Source organism: Silurus meridionalis, chromosome 5 (genome assembly GCF_014805685.1).
Source record: "Silurus meridionalis isolate SWU-2019-XX chromosome 5, ASM1480568v1, whole genome shotgun sequence".
NCBI lineage: Eukaryota > Metazoa > Chordata > Actinopteri > Siluriformes > Siluridae > Silurus > Silurus meridionalis.
The window spans coordinates 16,411,058-16,433,952 of NC_060888.1; the positions used below are offsets into that span (position 1 = coordinate 16,411,058).

General features: G+C 36.9%; 1 protein-coding gene across 20 annotated transcripts in view; it reads left to right on the plus strand.

Annotated features, from left to right (window-relative positions):
• The window catches only part of sorbs2b (sorbin and SH3 domain containing 2b), a 40,889-nt gene extending 22,953 nt beyond the window's left edge, over positions 1–17,936 (plus strand). For 15 of the 20 annotated variants that reach the window (XM_046848908.1, XM_046848909.1, XM_046848911.1 and 12 more), the window contains 18 exons: positions 127–328; positions 613–727; positions 2,061–2,144; positions 2,660–2,716; positions 4,260–4,309; positions 5,474–5,676; positions 5,920–7,479; positions 9,829–9,914; positions 10,654–10,700; positions 10,828–10,942; positions 11,040–11,168; positions 11,935–12,120; positions 13,715–14,527; positions 14,713–14,898; positions 15,923–16,033; positions 17,095–17,132; positions 17,328–17,434; positions 17,636–17,936. In XM_046848908.1, coding sequence (XP_046704864.1) covers positions 127–328; positions 613–727; positions 2,061–2,144; positions 2,660–2,716; positions 4,260–4,309; positions 5,474–5,676; positions 5,920–7,479; positions 9,829–9,914; positions 10,654–10,700; positions 10,828–10,942; positions 11,040–11,168; positions 11,935–12,120; positions 13,715–14,527; positions 14,713–14,898; positions 15,923–16,033; positions 17,095–17,132; positions 17,328–17,434; positions 17,636–17,697 — 4,151 coding nt within the window. In that variant the 3' untranslated portion in view covers positions 17,698–17,936. Of the gene's footprint in view, positions 1–126; positions 329–612; positions 728–2,060; positions 2,145–2,659; positions 2,717–4,259; positions 4,310–5,473; positions 5,677–5,919; positions 7,480–9,828; positions 9,915–10,653; positions 10,701–10,827; positions 10,943–11,039; positions 11,169–11,934; positions 12,121–13,714; positions 14,528–14,712; positions 14,899–15,897; positions 16,034–17,094; positions 17,133–17,327; positions 17,435–17,635 lie in introns of those variants that run through there. The other 5 variants (XM_046848897.1, XM_046848914.1, XR_006925785.1 and 2 more) reach the window with 5 other exon arrangements.
• The last annotated feature ends 4,959 nt before the right edge of the window (positions 17,937–22,895 follow it).

Sequence of the window (22,895 nt, forward strand, 5' to 3'; positions counted from 1 at the left end):
ACTATAAAAGCAGTGTTGCATGAACATCTGCAGTGTACAGTCCAGCTGGTGAGAAGTACACTGACATTTTAAATGTATTTGCAAATTGACTTGAATTTTTGACCATTTTTTATTTTTTTTTTACAGAGAAGCACAGTACAACTTTTAATGTCCATGCACACCCTGCACCTAAGAGCAGTACATACAGACCCATAACCAAGAGCATCTCTGATAATGGCACATGTGGATTCAGAACATCCAGCTCATCTTCTCTTCCGACTTCCTCATCAGCTCAGCCAATGTCTCACAATCATAATATCCACCAAAGTGGCAGCAGCACTCCAGACATGTGAGATCCAGTTTCTTCTCTGTCCCATATATACTGGTAAAAAAAAGAGAGAATTTGTTTAATAAAAGGTTCAGTTTTGTTTGAGCCTGATAATAAGAATAAGCAGATTAAGTCCTAACTGCTGTATGTGTAGTTTCCACAGACTGTGTACTATACATCTACAATTATGTAGTAGATATAGCATACATACTGTAGCCACTGCCAAAGTCACAGGCTTTTTCAAAACTGTGGTTATGTGAAGTTCGATTACTGAATTCATTTAATTGCTACTCTTATGCTTTTAGGAATCAGTGGGGTCCTCCAGATAGAAAAGTGGATACCCGCAAATACAGAGCAGAGCCCAGGAGTATCTTCGATTATGAGCCAGGGAAGTCCTCTATTCTAGATCAAGAGAAAGCAGTAAGTGTTCTCTGATCCCCGCCATTTTGTTGCATTGCAAACAGTGCAAACGTTCTGTTACTTGTGTTGCCAGGAAGTTACCAGGTCTCATTGAAAATAAAGTCTCCATTCACTTTGTTGCTTTGATTCTCTGTATGTGTGAATGTAGATTTACACAGTACTTTATATTGTCAAGTCAACAGGCTTGATATTGATATTGCCATCAACTTTTTTGTTTTAGTGCATAAAATAAATTTTAATGATAAAACAGTTAGTGATTTTAATACATATTAATACATTATTGCCATCAATTATATTTTTGCACCTGCAAAAAGGTGGATATATCCATAATTGGTTAATTATGAATTGTAACAGTTTATGGACTTGTATGTGATGATGTGTTTAGATTAGGGATGCGTGGTATACCGGCACTGTAAAAATACCGGTATATATTATAATTCAGACGGTACGATATCACAATTTTGCTGAATTCGGTATTTCATACACTGCTGTTCCGAAATTCACCTGTAGGCGGCAGTGCTGCGAAACTGTTTATTATTGTGTTACTTCAGTTGCAGTCAAATGTCAAAAAGTCAAAATGTAACCTATGTTCCTGGTAGGTTTTTTGTTACATTTTAACAAAAATTTTTGCACTATGTGTTTGCACTGAAAAGATCATTTTCAAATATATTTTTATTACTTCAGTTTTATATATATTTTTTCCAACATGAAAATGTAACCTATGTTCGCTGTAGGTTTTTCTGTTACAGTTTAATACAAAGGTATTAAGATATTAATCTATATTGTATTTTTTTTCTCCAATTAACTTATCTTTTGTGGCTGGTTATTTGTCACTTATGGTAACCATTTAGTATCGATACCAAGGTATTACATTCTGGTATCTTACCAAAGCCAAAATTATGGTATCGAACCATCCCAAGTTCAGATACACCAATTTATATTTAAAGGCTGTACCTGCCCTAATTATATATTATATTATGATAACTGTAATCTTTGAGAGGTTAGAATTATTAAATGCAATATTGTGAGAATTTGTGTCATCTGGCTTAGTTTGGGTAAATGGTCTGTTACTGCCCTCTCGTGGAATAGGAAAGGTACTGTAGCTGACTAATAAACTGCTACTTAACATTTTTTGTTGTTATTTATCAAAATGTAGTGTAGTCTAGGAATAATGTTCTATCCCAAACAAATATTCATATTTCACAGTTTCTATCTTGTCAGTTATCCATATCTTTTGTTGACACTTGCATGTATATGGTCATTACTCCTCTTCATTCCTGTTCACTCTCTCATCCTTCTCCTCTTTCCCCACTTTTGCCCATTCTACAACCAGAAGAGTAACTTAACACCAGAAGAGCTAGCTTTAGAGAATGAGCCCTGGTATAAGTTCTTTGCAGAGCTGGAGTTTGGAAAGCCGGTAAGTGGGGTGTAGTTGTGTTTGTTTGGTTTGATACTGCTAGCATGGCATCTACCATGGGGAGCCTTACTGCTGTGGTCAGGTCTGGAATGACTGGGTGGAATGAGCAGAAGCATTTAGGGGAGCATCTTAATAATGAGTAAAAATCAATTGATAGCCCAATTAACAGTAACTTGACAAGTTCTGCTCTGACCCTCCAACATTTTAGCCTTGTGTTTCATAGTTTCACCAAGTGTCTGTTTTTCACACATCACATGCAGATGGCATGTTTGATTTATAGACCACTTGCATGATATTGCCTAGAACATATTGCTTTGGTGAAAGGTATAAAGGCTAATTGTGGTGATCAGTAGTGAACAGTTAGTACTGTTTTTAGTGATGCTAAAAGTGTGCTGGTGTGTAGTGGCATGCCATCTGATTCTTCTGTTACAGTCAGGTAACTGCTTCCTTCTTTTTTTCCCCTTTCATTTCTGGCTCACCTCAACTTCTACTCTTTCCTCCTTCTCTGGGTCAAGCCTCCTAAAAAACACCTGGATTATGATCCAGAGAGTGCTCTCCGAATCCGTAATGAGGTAATGAAGGCGTGGGAAAAAGAATAAATCAATGAATGAAATAAACTGAAGATGTTAAAACAAGTAGTGGTGCAAAGGAAATTTCATCCCCTTATTGTTATGAAATGGCAAGTTTTAATTCCTCTGATGCCACAGCTATTTGTGGTCAGGAGTCCATGAAAGCAAAAATTGGCCATGCTCAATGGGTGTGAAGGATGAACTTGCTTTCTCCACTGTCAATCACTGCAATACTAGCCAATCATTGGTGACTATTAGTTTATTTATTCAGAGGAAAGCAGCTTTTCTCAGGGTGTGTTCAATTGCCTTGTGACATGGCATGAACAGCAGGTTGGGAAAAAAAAGGTAGTTTGGGAAAATGCAAAAAGCACAAGTGCGTGAAATGAATTAGAAAATAAATTGGATAAGACGAATGGATTTCTTAATAGGAGATAAAGAAAAGCTACAGTGTAACAAAAAAATGCTTTATGTTACATTATTTTTCACCCCATTTCATACTAATCATAATCATGATTCTCTGTCATGAGCATTTTTCTTTTTTTGGTAAAACCATTTCATTCGAAACAAGATTTTATATAAAATAAAAAATGTTATAGAACTTTTTTTAGCATTGGTTATATGCACAATAATGTCTCATTGTACATGGTTTATAAATTCCTGTGTTTTGTTGTGAGACAAGAGAACTAGTTGGAGTAAGTCTAGAATGTGCACAAGCTTCATTGATGTTTAAATATACATCCCATTTCACATCTGCTGTGTTGATAAAATAAGCCTGCTGCCACTTCTGTCAGTTAAAAATAGTCAGCCACTTTGTTAATTTTTCCACTTGTTTACAACTTGCATGTGTAAAGATAGGGGAACTTTTCAGAGTAATCCTATTTGTTTATGATTAACAATTATTCAATATATCATCAATTTCAGAGATTTAATAGTGGGCAACACATAGAAGACAGTGCTAAAGCTCTGTTGTAGCTAACGCTGGTTGGTGCTCACTACATTTATATTTGTACGACTTATATAAAGTATACAGAAAGCTACTTGAACTTAAACCTGCAGTGGGGTTTCACTGCACTATTACAAGCTTAGTCGTGAGGTAGCTGTCACTTGCTCCTGTTATTTATGTTGACTGGCGCCAAATGTGTCACAGCAAGTGGACATTCCTGCCATCTCACATAGGCTACTTTTAAAGCCTGTTAAAAAAATTGATGACCACCTCCCATAGCTTGAGAAAATAACACCAGTTAAGCCTCCTCAGTGCTTCAGTAGAAGAGAAAATGGTTATTTACTCCAGCCATGGATTTGACATCGAAACACTTGTAAGTGTTCTACTTCATACTGCTCTGAAAGCTAATAAGTATTTCTTCTCAAGTACAACTTTGACTGTTGTTCCCTTTTGGAAAATATAGTGAATTTGTAGTTTAAAGAATGGTGGCAACTATTTAATTCAGGGCAACTTGTTCAGCTTTACTCAGTTTATTTAGGATTAATTTAATTAAATTTAATTAAAGAAATCCTTTTACTTTTTACCCTTTTGTTTTTATTTTAGACCTTTCTTTATCAGCCGTCTGCTGACAGAAGCTTTGATCGGCCCTCAAGGTAAGTTTTTCTGTCTACTGTACAGCATCCATTATTCATTTTATCCTCAGAAATAAAATATGAAGACATGTCTGTCTTTAAAGGGTATCAGTCTGTTCCCCCTGACCCATCACCTCTGTCCTAACCACAACCTGTCCTCGCTGTCCCCTACAAATATTATGTGCAAAAATACCTGAATATTTATTTAGAAAGAAAAAGTCTACATTTTTATCTGTATAGCTTTTCAAATGATTTTATCTCAGTAATATTTTGAAGCAGCATGTTTGAAAGTTGGGATGTTATACAGCTGGTGTAGCTTATTATGGCAGCCTGTTTCATTCCTTTTGTTAGAGGCAATTCTTCACCATTTATGGGAAAAAAATGTCCTATTATCTTCCAGTGTTTCTGCTTCACAACAAAAAGCTTTTATCTGAATTTAGTATAATTGAGTATTTATTGCACTTTTCAATTCTAGTGGCTAAACTGTAGAAAAAACTACTTTTGTCTCTCAAGTGAAAGAGTCCTTCTTTGTAGAATCTACTGGGTGTCATTTGCATCAATGGTCAATTTGCCAAAGAAACAAATATATTCTAGCTTCAAATATTCTACAAATTATATATATTATATGAGTATAAAAAAAGATAAAAATATATGATCTCATGATTGTCATGAGTTAACTCATGTTTAATCATAACTTAATCACACATTTTTATCTGTTTTGAATGTACCTTAAATTAATACCTTTTAAGTGTTTAATACTCTAATTAACATGGGCATGGACAAATATGGATGCTTTACGCATTAATGTTTATTATTAGTGAAACCATGAGCATGAAAACCTAATTATACTGTTTCCACACGGACGGTTTTAATTGACGGATGTGTGCGTCATTTTACATTTTGCCACTTGATTTAAGAGTTTTTTTATCTGAATGAAGAAAGGACACTGTGAATAAATGTTTGTTCCTGTTGAAGGTTTTATTTTCGCGTCTTTTATTTTTATTTATATTTTAATAAAAATAGTCAAACAGGTATGCTCGCTGCAGTAATCATGCATCAATAACATTAGTGATAAAAAATTTGTATATATTTACTATATATATATATATATATATATATATATATATATATATATATATATATATATATATATATGATTGACTATTTTTTCCTTACCATTTTTAGTTCTGCCAGTGATAATAGGACAAGAAGGAAGTCAGAGCCAACAGCCCCCCAGCCCCAGCCACAAACCTCACTAAGCTCTGCCCAGAGCATTGGAAAACCATCACAGATTCATGCTGCTCACCTTCCTGAACCAACCAGGACGAGCAATACCCAGAAAAGGCCCTTAAACACCCCTTCCACTTCCTCTTTGTCCAGGTCAAAAGGTAGCTATCATATACAGTACAATGCAAAGGGGTTAAAGTTTTTACCATTTCAGTTGCGTTTGCTCTATATAAAATAAGCCTTATAGCAGGAAATCTTTGCTGGAAAAAGTAGAAAATCAGTGTTTTTCCCTTTTTGATAGATGTGCTGCTGTGTAAGCACAAATCCTGCTGTGTAAGCACAAGTCATTTTAATGTCTTCTCATGTCTCTCTCTTCTCATGCTGCTCATTGTGGATATATAAAGGTTGGGATATTAGCACACAGCACTCAGCACATTTAAATGGTCAAAATCCGTGCCATGATACCTCATTTGAAGTTCTTGCATCATATGGAAATAACGACCAAAATAAGGGCTATTTCATTCAAAATTCAAACAGTGATACCTCACATGTAGCCACAGTAGCCACATTTCTAAATGATGACCAAAATGGAGACACAATCATTCCATCTCCCTCAGAGAACTTAAAAAATGGCTGGCAATCAGACCAAGAGAGTCTGGAACTTTCTCCTAAGCCCCGATCCTGGAGCTGTGATGATCTCCTCAGTGAGAGTCAGGATAAAGAAATGAGAAAATGGCCTGAAGGCATCATCTCTGTGATGCAGAAGGCAGAACAAAATGGTTTTTTCCACAGTGACAATAAGAATTCTGAGGAATGCAGCGAGCGCAGTCGGCACACTTCAGCCCATACTGCACCAGGTTTCCTCAAAATGTACAAGAAGATGCACCACATCAACCGGCAAGAGCTTAGCAATACACACGTTTGCTCTGTCAAAGCCAGGATTCATAATTATGAGAGTGAGCAAGATAAAGCCCATTGCTTAGGAAACAATGGTTCCAGTAATGAGATACCTCATGATATGGTGCACAACAGGATTTCTGAATTTGAGAGTTTAATCCAAAAATCCAAATCTATGCCAAACCTAAAGAGTGATTGCCAGAACACAGGCATGCCAAGGATTATTACCAACCAAAATCGCAGCTACTCCATTGAGTCTTTGCTGGATGAAGAGCCACCAATCAGAAAGCCTCCAGAGAGACAGCCACAGTACCACAAGATTCTTGCTAATGTTCCAATTCACATCCAAGTGGCCAACAACCGCATAAAATGCCCTACTGTCCAGCAAGATTTCTCAGACAGTGATCATGATGCTTTTGTGTCTGATGTTGGTGACTTTATACAGATTGAGAGATCATCCAACTGCAGTGAGAGTGACTTTGACCACTGTTCCTTTACATCCTCTGATAGCTTCTGTGGCTCCAGTCATCATCATCGCTACAATAGGCAGCTGATCAGCTCATGCAAAGGCATGTGCCCTGCCACCTTAACACGCTTTACTACTATGATCAAACATGAGCGGGCCAAAATAGACCGAAAGCATCAATTACATGTGAATGAGTCTGATATTGGCCTTAGCAAGCTGGCCTTTCTGGTCAGCCCAGTGCCTTTTTGCAGAAAAAAGAACTCCCATATACCAAAAGCTAAGAAGTGCATGTACAGAGCTCTTGACTCAGCCCTAAAGGACATATATGAACATATTTGCACTGAAAAACAAAGGGGCAGCCTTCCAGAAAACAGCATTCTCCACAGACTTCTGACAGAGTTGATACCTGAAATTCCCGAAAGGAAGTCTTCTATTCAGGCTCTGGAACAATCTAGTCCAGACCAGCTTTCCTCTTTTCATGATCTGCCTGATGACATGTACATTGAGGACCAGTCAGACTACTCCTATCTGGCCTGCAGTGCCTCCTGCAACCACATAGACAACAACCAGAAGAACCATAATACGTCAAGATGCTGTCAAGGTGGATTCTACTGACCAGTCATGAATGTTACCATGTGTTTTGGCTGTCATTGCTCCAATCACCGCTCATACCCTGCATTTACATGATCTTCATGTTTTTGTATAGAAAAGGTTTTGTGATTCTTCATTGAATGTCTCATTGAACTATGGTTTCACTATACTTTTTTTAATTCCATAATAATTTGCTTTGTGTGAATGATACAGTCTAAAACTCTGTATGCCAACCACTTGATACCTGTAAGTTGATTCCATGTCTTATGGCATGAATACTATATTGCTTATTTTCATTCGCACAGGGTATGACTTTCCACAATCTTTAAATAAATTTAATGGACATGAAATCCCATTTACGTATGAAAAGTTGCAAGAGCTTTTAAATGATTATACCCCTGAGCAAAGAATCATGCAAGAATTTGGCAGTGAGAAATTCTTACCATGTGTGACACACGTAAATATATTTGTCCTATGGGATCTTTTTCCACTGCTAGACTATAAATTTGGTATAAGTCATATGACATACAGTGAGGAAAATAAGTATTTGAACACCCTGCTATTTTGCAAGTTCTCCCACTTAGAAATCATGGAGGGGTCTGAAATTGTCATCGTAGGTGCATGTCCACTGTGAGAGACATAATCTAAAAAAAAAATCACAATGTATGATTTTTTAACTATTTATTTGTATGATACAGCTGCACATAAGTATTTGAACACCTGAGAAAGTCAATGTTAATATTTGGTACAGTAGCCTTTGTTTGCAATTACAGAGGTCAAACATTTCCTGTAGTTTTTCACCAGGTTTGCACAGATTTTGGCCCACTCCTCCACACAGATCTTCTCTAGATCAGTCAGGTTTCTGGCCTGTCGCTGAGAAACACGGAGTTTGAGGCCCCTCCAAAGATTCTCTATTGGGTTTAGGTCTGGAGACTGGTTAGGTCACACCAGAACCTTGATATGCTTCTTACAGAGCCACTCCTTGGTTATCCTGGCTGTGTGCTTCGGGTCATTGTCATGTTGGAAGACCCAGCCTCGACCCATCTTCAATGCTTTAACTGAGGGAAGGAGGTTGTTCCCCAAAATCTCGCAATACATGGCCCCGGTCATCCTCTCCTTAATACAGTGCAGTCGCCCTGTCCCATGTGCAGAAAAACACCCCCAAAGCATGATGCTACCACCCCCATGCTTCACAGTAGGGATGTGTTCTTGGGATGGTACTCATCATTCTTCTTCCTCCAAAAACATTTAGTGGAATTATGACCCAAAAGTTCTATTTTGGTCTTATCTGACCACATGACTTTCTCCCATGACTCCTCGGGATCATCCAAATGGTCATTGGCAAACTTAAGACGTGCCTGGAAATGTGCTGGTTTAAGCCATGCATGATTTCAAACCATGACGTCTTAGTGTACTACCAACGGTAACCTTGGAAACGGTGGTCCCAGCACTTTTCAGGTCGTTGACCAGCTCCTCCCATATAGTTCTGGGCTGATTTCTAACCTTCCTTAGGATCATTGAGACCCCATGAGGTGAGATCTTGCATGGAGCCCCAGTCCGAGGGAGATTGACAGTCATGTTTAGCTTCTTCTATTTTCTAATGATTGCTCCAACAGTGGACCTTTTTTCACCAAGCTGCTTGGCAATTTCCCCGTAGCCCTTTTTAGCCTTGAGAAGGTGTACAATTTTGTCTCTAGTGTCTTTGGACAGCTCTTTGGTCTTGGCCATGTTAGTAGTTGGATTCTTACTGATTGTATGGTGTGGACAGGTGTCTTTATGCAGCTAACGACCTCAAACAGGTGCATCTAATTTAGGATAATAAATGTAGTGGAGGTGGACATTTTAAAGGCAGACTAACAGGTCTTTGAGGGTCAGAATTCTAGCTGATAGACAGGTGTTCAAATACTTATTTGCATCTGTATCATACAAATGAATAGTTTTAAAATCATATATTGTGATTTCTGGATCTTTTTTTAGATTATGTCTCTCACAGTGGACATGCACCTACGATGACAATTTCAAACCCCTTCATGATTTCTAAGTGGGAGAACTTGCAAAATAGCAGGGTGTTCAAATACTTATTTTCCTCACTGTATGTAAGTTTAATGACTTGTATAGGTCATTTAAAGGGGATCCAAAAGATTATAGCAATGGTTTTACAGGAACTTCAGTTTTGTGTGTCATTTTGGTTGTTTGTGTTTTTGTGAATGTGTTATATTTTCTATAGATTTCTGTAATTGTTCTGATTAAACATATCATACCCTCAAAAATCCATTCATTCTGCATGAACCTGTAGTAGGTAATCTCTCTGGAAGAACTGAACCTGTCCTAATCTTTTTTTTTTCTCTCTAATATCAAGACAAAGACACATCCAGGGGTTATTCCTATCCTGATATAGGCAGACAAACTCCACAGAGCAGGAGGCCCACACCTGAAGTCAGAGAGGTTAGTGGTTAACAGCTTACTTCATTCCTGCTACTGTTTTATTAGTAGGATAGATAAGTGAGGAATTGTATGTGACTTAGGGGTGGATTCTGGATTTGTTTACTTAACGTTACTTACTGTTAAGCACCAGCCCAAAAGGCTAAAAAAATGTTTCATATTAAACATTTGTAGCATTCACTAAAGCTGGGAAGCATTTTGCTTGCCCAACGGATAAATGACTTTTGTCCAAAACATCCTGTTCTCCTAGAAACTTTTCACAATGTCCACATCTACTATTAATACTGTAGCACACAACAGTTACTTCGAAGCTTCCTTAGAAATAAACTAATCTTACATAAAATGCTTGTATGTCAGTAATGAAAATAACAGATTATGTAATAGATAACGTTTCAGATTTAAAAAAATGAAGATTGTGGGTTTTATTCCTAAAGTTTCTTAAAATAACTGATGAGAGAATATTCTCATAAAAGTGTATAAAGTACATTTGACACCACTAATGCAGTTTTAAAAGCAGAGTCACACAACCTAAGTTTATTTAGTTAAGTGTTGTCTACTTGTATTTACATTAGCTTTTCCTCTTATGAAAAATGTCAAAGTCTTCACAGGATTGTACATATAGAAACTGAGCCTGTAGTTAGGATAGAGAGGGGAGCTTTAAGAAATAATATTCTCAAGTAATGGATTACAGAAATTGTACATCAATCTCGATTGTCATGGTCTCTGTGTTTTTATCATACAGAAACTGCCAGCCAGAGCAATATACGATTTCAAGGCACTGACAGCAAAGTAAGAAATGTTCAAAATTCTGTGTATTTAGAGACTTAAGTTCACCTTCATTTTACAGTCATTGTTTATTCCATAATTGTCCTCTATAACATTCTAATGATTTGTTTATCCGAAATGACCCATGCAGAGAGCTTTCATTCAATAAAGGGGATATTGTATACATCACACGGCAGATAGATAATAACTGGTATGAAGGAGAACACCATGGGAAAGTGGGCATCTTTCCTATCTCTTATGTTGAGGTTTGTTATATTTATTCAATACTTAATCCCATGTGAATACATTGTTTGATTTGTGCATGCTTTCTTATGCCTTTTGTGCTGTCTTTGCTTTTGTCAGAAAATTTCTCCATCAGACAGACGCCAGCCTGTAAGGCCTCCTCCTCCCACCGAGACTGCAGAGATTGGAGAAGCAGTGGCTCGCTACAACTTTAGTGCTGACACTAATGTGGAGCTTTCCTTAAAAAAGGCAAGGCTCAATAGATGTTGCAGGATATAGTGGCACTGTTTTGCATATAGTAAATATTGTAGATATAAATAATTCTGCTATCAAACCTGGTTGGTTTTGCCATGTGGTTAAGTCTGTGGCTTAACAGAAATAACAATCTGTGGTCTAAATTAAAGAGTTCATCCAGCAGTTGTTAGACATTATAGACAGAGGCCTAGTGATGTTATTCTGTCCTGATAAGACTTTATGAAATATTAACTTTGGGATTGCAAGTAAATTTTAAACCAGTATTTCTCAGAAATGCAGTGTTTACATGTCCCTACTACAATATTTTATCTTTACACGTCTGCAATTTTATGTAATACACATGTAGTTACTATACAGTATTTGTTGTATTCATTATAGTAAAAAACTATACTATAAAAATACAATACAAAGCAATTACATTTTGTTTGGCATTGTCCCAAAGAAGCTTTACAGAAATAACTAGATTACAAAAATATATATTTTAGTATTATAAAATGAATTATATGTTGTAAATGTAACAATGAAACTGATCACATTTTCGCAGGTGAGCATATCAGTTCAATATTGTAAAACTGCCATTATTAATAAACAAAAAAAATCATTAATCAAATAACCCTTTACATTAAACTGCCTAAAATTTACAGATGTACACAATCTAAAACAAAGACAATTTTTTTCATTTGTTTATTTTATATATTTTATATTATATAGAGCCTCCAACTCTGAATAACTCTGAATGTTATCTAAACCTCGTATCCAGGGTGAGCGTGTTATCGTCCTGTGCCAAATCGACCAGAACTGGTACTCAGGCAAGATCCCTGGGACAAACAAACAGGGAATCTTTCCGGTATCTTATGTGGACATCATCCAGAAATCTACAATAAAAAGTCCTAGCCAACCATCAGGAGTCGCGCATAGTTCCTTCAGTGATCGAATGCATGGCAGGGTAAGTGTTTGCGTGAGCATCACATATGGAGTTTAGCTCTTGCTAGCAAGTGATGTCACTATTTAAGAAATTTGGTGTCAGACATTTTTCATAAGACAAATACTCATAGTCTCCTATTTAATGGAGACAGTGATGACCATGTTCATGGTTCAACTGACAAAAAAAGTCAAAAATTTGATTCAGTAGTGTACTTATGCTATGGATTAATTAGACTTTGTTTAGCTGAGAATCAAATACTTTATTACAGCAGCCCTGTAGATTAGCACCGTGTTAACCGTCATTATGTGCACTTGATTTGTAATGCTAACTGAAACACAATGCAGTAGACACTTGACCCACTGCTCATATGACCCATGTTAAGACAGACCTGGCTAAGCCTAGATAAATTATCCAGCCTGTGCAATCATTATCATAGGCTAATTATAGGCTGCAAAGGTTAAGTGTATGTGTGTGCTAATTGGGCCACTATGTCCTTCACTTAGTTGTTTCTATAGAGAGAAATAGAAGTGGCACAGTGGGTACACAGTCTTCATGATTTGAGAGTCCAATTTTAGAAAATAATAGCATCTTAGGTTTGGTGGCAAATTCTATCTATTTACAACAGTGCCAAACACACTACAATATCAGTGTCATTGCTGTGTTGAGAATGATTTACCACCCAAATAATATCTGAGGAGTTGTCCACCAGTGGTTTCTTTCCGAAAGAGGTTCTGATAAAGTGTACATCGCAACAAATGGGCTGCTATCCATCCATCAATGTTGTGGAAATGCTCCACCATAAGACAAATAACATTATGAAGCAGAGAGATGGACAACAATTGCAGGTTTTCTGGTATTTCAAAAAACAAGGCCTGGGCAATACTTCATCATGAATAGACAAGTATTAAAGCAGGCATTAATTAGATAACAAATACTTAGCGTGATCACCGATTTATTGCTGAAGAGAGACAAAGAAAAGTAATGCTGACAGCACAGGGTTTTTAAAGGGTTAGATATCAGATGGTGTAAAGTGGACAAGATGTGATAGAATCATGTAATTCGTCTGGTATATGAGAAGTTGCAGATATTTTGGGAATTTTTTCCTAGATTTTTAAGAGTTTTTTTTTTTTATTTATTGTTTACCCAAAAAAGTAAAGCGGATGCCAGGTGGTCATATTATAAATGGCACATTGGGTTTTTTTTAAATCACCCATTATAAATCAGACTGGTATTTTGTATTAGCAGAGTTTTTGCAAGGCATTTTGGTTGTTTAATGTAAAATAGCAGGTAGCATATTAGCCAGATATGCAAGATATATGCAGATATTAGCAAGAGGTTTCTCGCAGAAAGCTAAAAACTATTGTACTTTTAGAATCAAACGGAACCATGGTTTATTAACGGGTTAAGGATGTAATTTGCATATAGTGCAGTTTAATCACCAGGTGGACCAGAACGGTCAGTCATGATTTTGCTCTTCAGAGCCCATGTTGTTTTCAGAAAACAAAGGTACATGTTTCATGTTTCATCTGTCAACACTTTATCTATTCCTTCCTTATACTTTTTGTTCCAATCTGTGCCTTCACTTTCCTCTTTCTCTGTCTATTTGTTTTCTAAGCCTTCATCTGCACGTCTCACGGCCTGCTCTCCCACATCCACTCCCCGTCAGCAAACATCACCCTCACCCTTCCTCAGCTCCCAGAGAGCAGCTCATCTGCAAGCAGTGACTGGCGAGTGGCTGGCCCTTACCCTCGGTCTATCTCCCTCAGGCACTCCTGCCCCTACACCTCCCCCTTTACCCTCTAATTTTCACCTAGATTTTGAAAGACAGGACTCCCCTGCTGCCTCTGCGCTGGGCCCCTTCCCCCTCCTCAAAGAGGGTCACTTTGTTCCCATCAGCTCTCCGAAATCATACATGTCACCTGAGCCCAGTCCCTCACCTCAGGCCTACCTTACTTCAGCCTCCATTACCCCATCCCCCATCTCTCCCACTTTTGATTCTAGCCCCAAATTTGGCAGTGTGATAGAACTGAACACGAGTCCCAATCCTGGTCTGCTTGGAAAAAAGCTAGATTTTTCAGATAACTGTGACTTTGAAAAGTTGGACTCACACAGATCTGGCTGCCCAATTGACCTGGTTGTTTATGAGCCTGATGAACAGCCCTCATCCTCAAAGTTCCCCTTATCCTTTAGAGAAACTGAGGAGGATATATGTGAAGAGCTTGTGTCCATCATCCAGGCAAGCCAGGCAAAGTGTGCTGTTGTGGAGAGAGCAGAGTTTGATAGGGAAGACCACACTGCTTCAGAGGATCTACCAAAATTGTTCATAGAGGAGGATCCGAGTGAATACAGCAAGGCTTTTACAGACCACCAATCATCAAACACCTTCACTCCAGTCCGCCCGGTTTGTAGTGAGATGTCAGAACATGAGGTAGTGTTTGGTTTGGTTGTGTGATTTGGTTAGTGTGTTTATATTAAAAAGAGCAGAAAGTATTTATCGACTAACCCATACTTATGTGGAATATATACTACCCGGTGATTACTTTTTGCTATTATAAGTATTTTTTAAATTCTTCTGTTTTCAGTGAATATAAGTAAGTAATTTCTTCTTGTTAGCAGGCTAAAGTTGCACAAAGTCCCCCTATGTGTCCGTCATCCAATATCTCTTCAAAGCCTTTGAGTTCCACGTCCCCCACATCTCCCATGTTCTCCTCCTCTACCCCTCGCTCCACCCCTCCACTCCCCGGGCTTTCTCAGTCTCCCACCCCTTCTTCTAGACAGCTTCGCTCCCCCAAGGTCAAGGTAAAGAGGAAATGCTTGACAGTACCTTTCCTCAAAAATCTTCTTAACCCACAAAGCGTCTGTAACTCAGACACTAACAACCACTAATGGAAGTGATGTGTCTGTATTTATTCCTTATGCTGTATAAAGGAAGTATTTCCTGTTACTGGATGCAGCTACTGTATGTGTATTTGTACCACCAAAACAATTCCACATTAGTCATCCCAAGTTTTCATTTGATGTCTCATTCTTGATTCAGTCTGCCTAAGTGTCATTTTTTTGTTTTACATTCAATTGATTTTTTCAGTGGCCCATTCAGATTATGAAATAAAGAGCTACATGTAGGTCATGCCTCTGGGGTATCCGAATATTTCTTGTGTAGAAATGTCACAGAGAGGGAAACACAAACCCCTCAAAACGGGGATAGCAAATCTAGACTAAATATGCGTAGTAGACTGAAATAATATTTCATATCAGTGTTCAATTTAATCCCCCAATTGCTATATGTATTGCTATATGTAACAAAATGTCATGAAAACAAGAGAGACATTTAAAAAGAAAATTGTTCTATTCTTCTATTAATATATTGCAATGTGAATCATTCTAGTTGCAACTCATATTAATCACATTAATGGTTTAATGGCAGAAAACGTTTAAAAAAGCAATTTATCTGGACATTGTGTTATTTTCATTCAATGTGCTGACAGCTACTTGTGCACAAAAATGACTGTATTGTAAGTACTAAATTCTCGCTATGTGTGCATTACTGAGTACATCTCGTAATGTCTAAACTAAGAAAATAAATCTACACTACGACCACTTCAGTTTTTAGTTTACATGCATGCAAATATGAATGAATAAATGATCACATGGCCAGAGATTTGCTCTTTAATTTAAATATGGGTGCATTTGTACGTAAAGTCTTCGAGTTACTAAACCAATAGCCCTGCAATATGTACCGCATATGTCTCTCTCTGTTTATTTTTTTCTGTGGTGTGTGTGTGTCAACCCTGATGGAAGACTCTTCTGGCTCTGGTTCTTACAGCCTGTGTTAAGGCATGATGTTGTGGTTATCGGTAAGCCCCCCCGTAGCCCTGTGATGTCTAGGAGGTCGTGTGGATCGCCTGTTAGAGGGCAAAATTATCCGTCTCATAGGGTATGAAAACGTGCACTTTGTGGAAATGGAACGTTGTGTCTAAAGTGTATACTAAAGTTTGTCATGTCAGATCGCATACATGCAGTATGCATGTTCTAATATACAGTTTTCTTTCTTAAAGTAATGCATTGACTTGAGCTTTTTATGCAGGAAGTTAACACTTGGTTTAATCATTTAAAGTATGTTTAGCACTGAAACTAAATTTGGCATTCATGCATGATAAAGACATGCCTAGAATTATTATTTATTGTATCTGTTTCATTATAGTTTAGTACCAGCGAGTACGGCAAAACAATATGTATTAATAAAATAATATATAGAGGACGTGTTTATTAGAACACATGCCCTTTTCCACCAATTTTGCCCAATGTGACAATATGAGCAGAATTCAGCATGTTTAAAGCAACTACGACTGCAAGAATATGAGTTTATGCATGTGGTGTTTGTGCGTATACGTTGCTATGACCTGGATGTGTCTGTGCGTAACAAATAGCCTTTAGCTGAGCAGCTGAAATGTGCATAAGGGCCTCTTCTGTTGTGTAGTGAGATGAACAATGAGTACACGTGCTTGGTGTACCTGGGATTGCTCGCAGGAATGTCCAATGATTTTTCTTGTGTACACAGCATAAGCAAGGTGTTCTCCCCAGAGCTAGACCAGTGGCTCATTCCCCCAAAGTCCAGCCAGACAAGGGGAGTACAATCCTCATTTCTGGGATCTCAGACATGACTGTGCAGAGGGTTGACTAGAAAAATCAGTGGATATGGTGTCAGAGTCTGGTGCATTGCTTAGAAACAATCATTAGCCCCTGGTGGACCTCAATTTGATGTGTATATAAACCTTCAGTACTACAGCGCTGTCCCTTCAAATAGATTTTAGTGTAATGGAACAACTTTGTCTAATTCCTTATGTTCATATAGACATTTAAATCAGGAAAGCATTACTATATGAGTTACTGTGAACTCCAGTGGATACCTTATTTTTAGCTGGGCATGTAGTTCAGTGAAGCCTGCAGCATTTTTTTATATCACGCCTGTTTTTCTTGTTTTTGTTTTTTTCTTAGTGTCCAGCACAGGATTCTATGGAAGGTGGTGGAGAACCGTGAGTGTCTTAATATTTTATACCAACATCCATTGTAAATGTATATGTTTGTTTTTGTTTGTTTGTTGTTGCATTTTATTCAATTAGATTATGATGTATTGCTGTCACAATATATTTGCTAAATGCACAATGTAAAAAAAATACATGACCGTCTCCTGTTCCACGCTGACTATAACTGTATAGTATTAACCACAGTTTTCAGGCCCTGTATACTTACATGCCACGCAACGAGGATGAGTTGGAGCTGAAAGAAGGAGACATCGTAGATGTAATGGAGAAATGTGATGATGGCTGGTTTGTGGGTGAGTCTACAGTTTCACCACAAGATGGCACTGTTTCTCCAAGTAATATCTCCCTGCTTGCGTTGCTGCTCTTCAATAAATAAATAAATAAATAACAATAACATAGTTTAACAGTCTGAATAAGCTCTAAATCTGCTCTTCATGCTCATTTGGTAATTTCCTTCCCACAAGCTGTTAACGTGTTGTTTTTACTGTTTTTAGGAACGTCCAGGAGGAGTAAGTTCTTTGGAACCTTCCCCGGAAACTACGTGAAGAGGCTTTAAGCTGAAGCTAAACTTCTCCCTGTGTTCTGTTCACTTCTGCTAATATGAAGCCACATAGAGTAGATGGAGAAAGTCACCTATTTTTCAGCTTTATTATATTACCATCAGCCCAATACTGCATGAGAAAATTGTGTGGAAACTAGTCTCAATGGAGTGGATTATTACACTTTGTACAGATAAAGGACGGGAATCCCTCAATTCTTAAGCAATCATATGAAAACATGGAATTTCATCAAAGACTTCAAAAGATGGCTTTTTTGATCGTCTATATTTTTAACATTATTTTTCATTAAAGAAAATTGGCATGCCTGCCTTTTAGTAAAGATGAATTTTAAAGGAAAGGATTAACAAAGTGGCCTATTTATCTTTATTTATTGAGAGGCATATATTTTTTTGTTCTTGTTTGGGGGGTAAATTGGAAGGTCTTGAGGCTAGATTAAGCATGTTTTGTTGTTTTAGAAACAAGGACATGCCCCTGTTAATTTGTCTGCCTGAATTTGCAGTGTGATCTAATCTGCATCTAGATTGATGAGTATTGCAGTGTCATGCTGAGTAGCACACTTCACAACTTCCATCACATCCACATTGTGTTTCAGAATAAACACCCTCTGATTTTCTATTCTTTCTGTCCCCAAGACAATCCTATAAATATCGAAAGGATTTTCTAAATGCTTATGATATTTTTAGGACAGAGAAAGTCATGTTTTTTACATTTATTTAACATTTATTTTAAAGAATAATGATGTGTTTATGCATTTTACTGGTATAATTTAACTGAACCACAATACTGTCTACTGTCTAATACTAATATTTATATTACCAAATGATCTTGCACACTGTACTCTTCTATTTATAATTCACAGTGATATTGCTTGAGTGAAAGTGTATTAAAAAAAGAACTATTATTTTAATTCATTCAGACAGAAGTGTTATTCTCGTTCAGAATTATAAACATTTTATTTTGGTAATCTTTGACATGTGGTCAGGCTTTAAAATTTAGAAAATATTTAATGTTTCTTATCACATGAGAGCCACCAACTGTGTAGGAAACACGTAAAAAGACACATGAAGCTTCTGTGACTTTTCAAACTGCTACTCATGGAGCATCACAGGTCAGCGTAACTCGAAAAAAAAGCTCTGTCTGCCCTGTTCTGCATTCATGAGCTTAAAGATTGCCCTGTGTCGCTCTGATTGACAGAGGAGCGTCAGTAATGCCATTTCTTCCACCCTAAGAGCATGACCAGTTTTACTGGATGTCAGTGGCATCATAGGGATTTGAGTGCTCAATCTCCTGACAATTTTCTGTCACACCAGTTGGAAGCCCCACAAACCTTATGGTTTGACTTAAGCACAAAAATAAACCCAAAGCATCTCCACTATTTTATTTGAGGCAGTATATATAGTTTTGCAGGCTTATGTGTGTTGTCATGTAATTTGATAATTCCTTTCTTCCAATTTCAGTTTAATTCGCATATATAAGTAATAATAATCCGTGCTAGGCTCTTCTCAAATTCTAAATCTCAAAATGTGCTCAGTGACCTCTGACATAATAACTGTGGAAAAGAAGACTCTAGACGAAGCAATAGGTTCATTACCACTGACCTCAGCTAGTATTAAAGTCACCCTGCAGCGCTTTGTGTTGGTGTGTTAGAGTCATGAGAACTTAAACTAGGTCTCTAGTCTTCCATCTTTTAGTAACAGGTCTAGCAAAGTGAGGTTGCTATTAGTTGCTGTTATATTGTACTTGGTGAATAAGTCTACCAAATGTCCTTAATGCAATTCAGTGTAGAATGTAATACAGAACTACATCTGTGCAGAATATGACGTGTCCAGGTGTAAAAAAAATGGAAATGTATAGAAAGATTTATCTCATGCAGTTAATATGGTACTGTGTTTAGACAGACTGTGGGGCATAAATATAAAAAAAAAAAAAAAAACGTTCAATGTGATCAAATCAATGTGATTTCATTATTAAGACTATCATGTTCAATTTTGTCAAACTAATACTGTTTAACTGAACACTTAATTGATTAAAGGTGCAGTATTTTCGCATACTGTGATTATCTGACGCTGAGTAAATGAAATAAATCAGTGGTGTAATCAGACAGTGCTGAGATGTCAAATACTGTGTGTACACTACAGGCCAAGGGTTTAAAAGAAACGCGAGCAATGTAAAACAATTTCTAAGCAATGGATAATAATAAAATGTTTTTTTCTTTTTTAAACTTGTTTTAAAAGGGTTGAATGAATGCATGCATCAATAGTCTACAACTGAGTGCAGTCTAATTTAAATGTAGCCAAAATATATAATCTTTTTTTCTGTAATGGCTTCAAAAATCATTTTATATATAATTATTTAAGTTTCAACATATATGTTGCTGGTATGACATTCCAAGTCATTTTTAAATTATTTAAAGTCTGTAAATCATTTTCGAAGTATTTCTTACAGAGCAGTTAACAGTTGTACCAAAAACTTAGTACTAAATCTCATATTGTGTTGTTTAAGATTTATTATTATTGTTTTAAATCACAGCTTGTTTCCACACCTTTGGCCTGCAGTATCTGAATATATATATATATATATATATATATATATATATATATATATATATATATATATATATATATATATATATATATATATATTCAGAAGTGTCTTCCCATCTGTATACAGTATATGCTATTAAAGCAATCATTTAAACCCCAAGGTCAATGTTTATTTTTATATTTCTTTCTTTTTTCTCTCTGTGGCTCTGTACATTTAATAAATAGTCTACAGCTAATCAATTTTTCTTCAATGTGGTTTCTTCATGTTCAGTTTGAGCTCATATAAACAGCACGTTGGCATTGGAGAGCAGCAGAGTTATTGGCGTTTCGCTTAGGGAAGACCTGTAGGAAATGTGTGGTTTTGTGAGCTGCATTTAAAATCACAGCCCAAGGGTTTTATCAGCTCAGGATGACTACACAGTGCTGATAATAAGAAAACATCTAGACAGAATCTTGTAAAAAAAAAAATAAAAAAAAAATGTAACTCAATTTTGAATCTAAACAGAACATTTCACATGCAATTCTTTATTCAGATTGAACAAATTAAAATGTTCTAACATGGACTGTATTTTCTATGTAAGAGCTGCAGTTAGGAATTGCCAGTGTCTGGTAGTGTTGAGCAGTGCTTTAAACCCTGGCTATTAATATCCTCACTCCTTCCTATAGTTGTCCACTCGCCACCATGGCAACTCCATAAACAGAGAGTTGCAGGGAGCAGCCTGGGTTTCCTCTTGCTGAGAAAGAATCAGAGGCATCTGTTGTCCTGATGGGATGCCAAAGCTTCTATCCACAATTGGAGTGTTTTTGTTTTACGATAAACTTTTTCATATAAAACACATCTTGCCAGGGTTTTGTTAATCACTCAATTATGTTAGCAAATGAGAAGTGAACTTTTGCTCAGGCTTACTGCAGCATTGAAGTAATACAGCTGGATGAATAAATAAATAAATATATATATATATATATATATATATATATATATATATATATATATATATATATATATATATATATATATGCAAACAGCAGCATGTTCAAAACAATTTTAGAGAGGAGAGGCACATCATTAAGTGTGGAGGTCACCAATCTCAGAACGGATGTTTAGGCTTTATGCTATTTTCCCCATCAACAAAAATAACATTAACTCAACTCAGCTTTTTAAAGATTATTTTCTTGGGAATCAAAATAAACCCACATAATTTTACAATATTGGTTTACATGGGTTCTCTCAAGCTACTCACTTATCAAATACTCACTTACACCCCCCACACACACACACACACACACAAACACACACACACACACACACATTCACAATTCAACCTTAAACATTTTGCAGCCAAAAGTGTTAGTTCCACATACGTTGAACAAGTAGAAGCAAGGTAAAAAAATTACAATTTCAGAATTTAATTTCCACAATTCAAATGTAAATCTAACACGCTTGATGTCATTGCTCACTAATGGAGTCTGTAATCTGCTCTTGGTTGTTATTAAAGCTAAAGGCTCAGATGTTGTTATTATTAGGATTAGTCGTATTCTATTGAGCTTTAATAGACCACGTTCCAGATAGTTATTTTTCAAGCGTTCACATCAGTGTCTCACCATGTCACATGCCCACTCATATTAAAAGGAATATGGCTGACGAGACGTGTGCATTATAGAAGCTGGACTTCTTTCTGCCTAATAACTCATGATGCAACGTCATCTATTTAGTCTAAAACCTGTTCTGATGATGAGGTTAACATGTTAACATAAGAGCGATCCAACCACTCAGAGAGCTCTGCCTCTATTAGTGTCATCTCACATGAGCATATTCATCTGTTGCAGCTAGCCTGTGTCTAAACTGTAGAATTAGCTAGCTCACCATGACGACATTGAAACATGACTGATGAAGGTCATCTGTCTGTGAAATTTGTGTGTGCTTTTAGATGATTTGCTGAAAGGGTTCTGTTTCTGGCACTAGGGAGATTCATGTTTTATCAGTATGCTTACTGTGTATGCAGATTCTGCAGGATAATGCTAAGTGTTGACTGAATCTTAACTCTACATTGATACCAAAGTTAATGGCATATGAAAGTTGTTGTTTTGTTGCTATACAGAAATGCAGATTGCCGTGTTCATGCTGAAACTTTTACTTGGGATGTGTTTTGTTGACTAGACTTGATGTGAGAAAACTAACTATAGCACAATCTGGCTACAATGTGAACTCTTAAATAAATCAGCTCTATTTGGCATCAGTGTTTGAGTCTGTACAGCAAATCAGTGATAATCATTTAAATTATAAACATAACTCTGGTTCTCTGATTGCCTGCACTATATGGCTTTGGGGGCACATTTGGCCTGATTGGTTTTGGAAGATGAGAGTAAATGTGGGACTGAGAGTCACCTATAAAAAGATACATGCACATGTCATGAGATACCCCGGATTATGGTTGTTGTTTTATGGTAAATTCTCACTTGCAAGTTCTGCATGCTACAGTCAATTAATCAGTGGAGCACTGCCACATCCTAATAACAAAATCTGCTTAGTTTTTCTCTAGGAAATGTTCCGCAATGTTCCACATCAGCAGCCTAAAGATGTAATAACTTCACGAAAGGAATGCCTTTTTATTCACCATAGCCAGTGAGTGATTTATGTCAGTGAGAGCTGG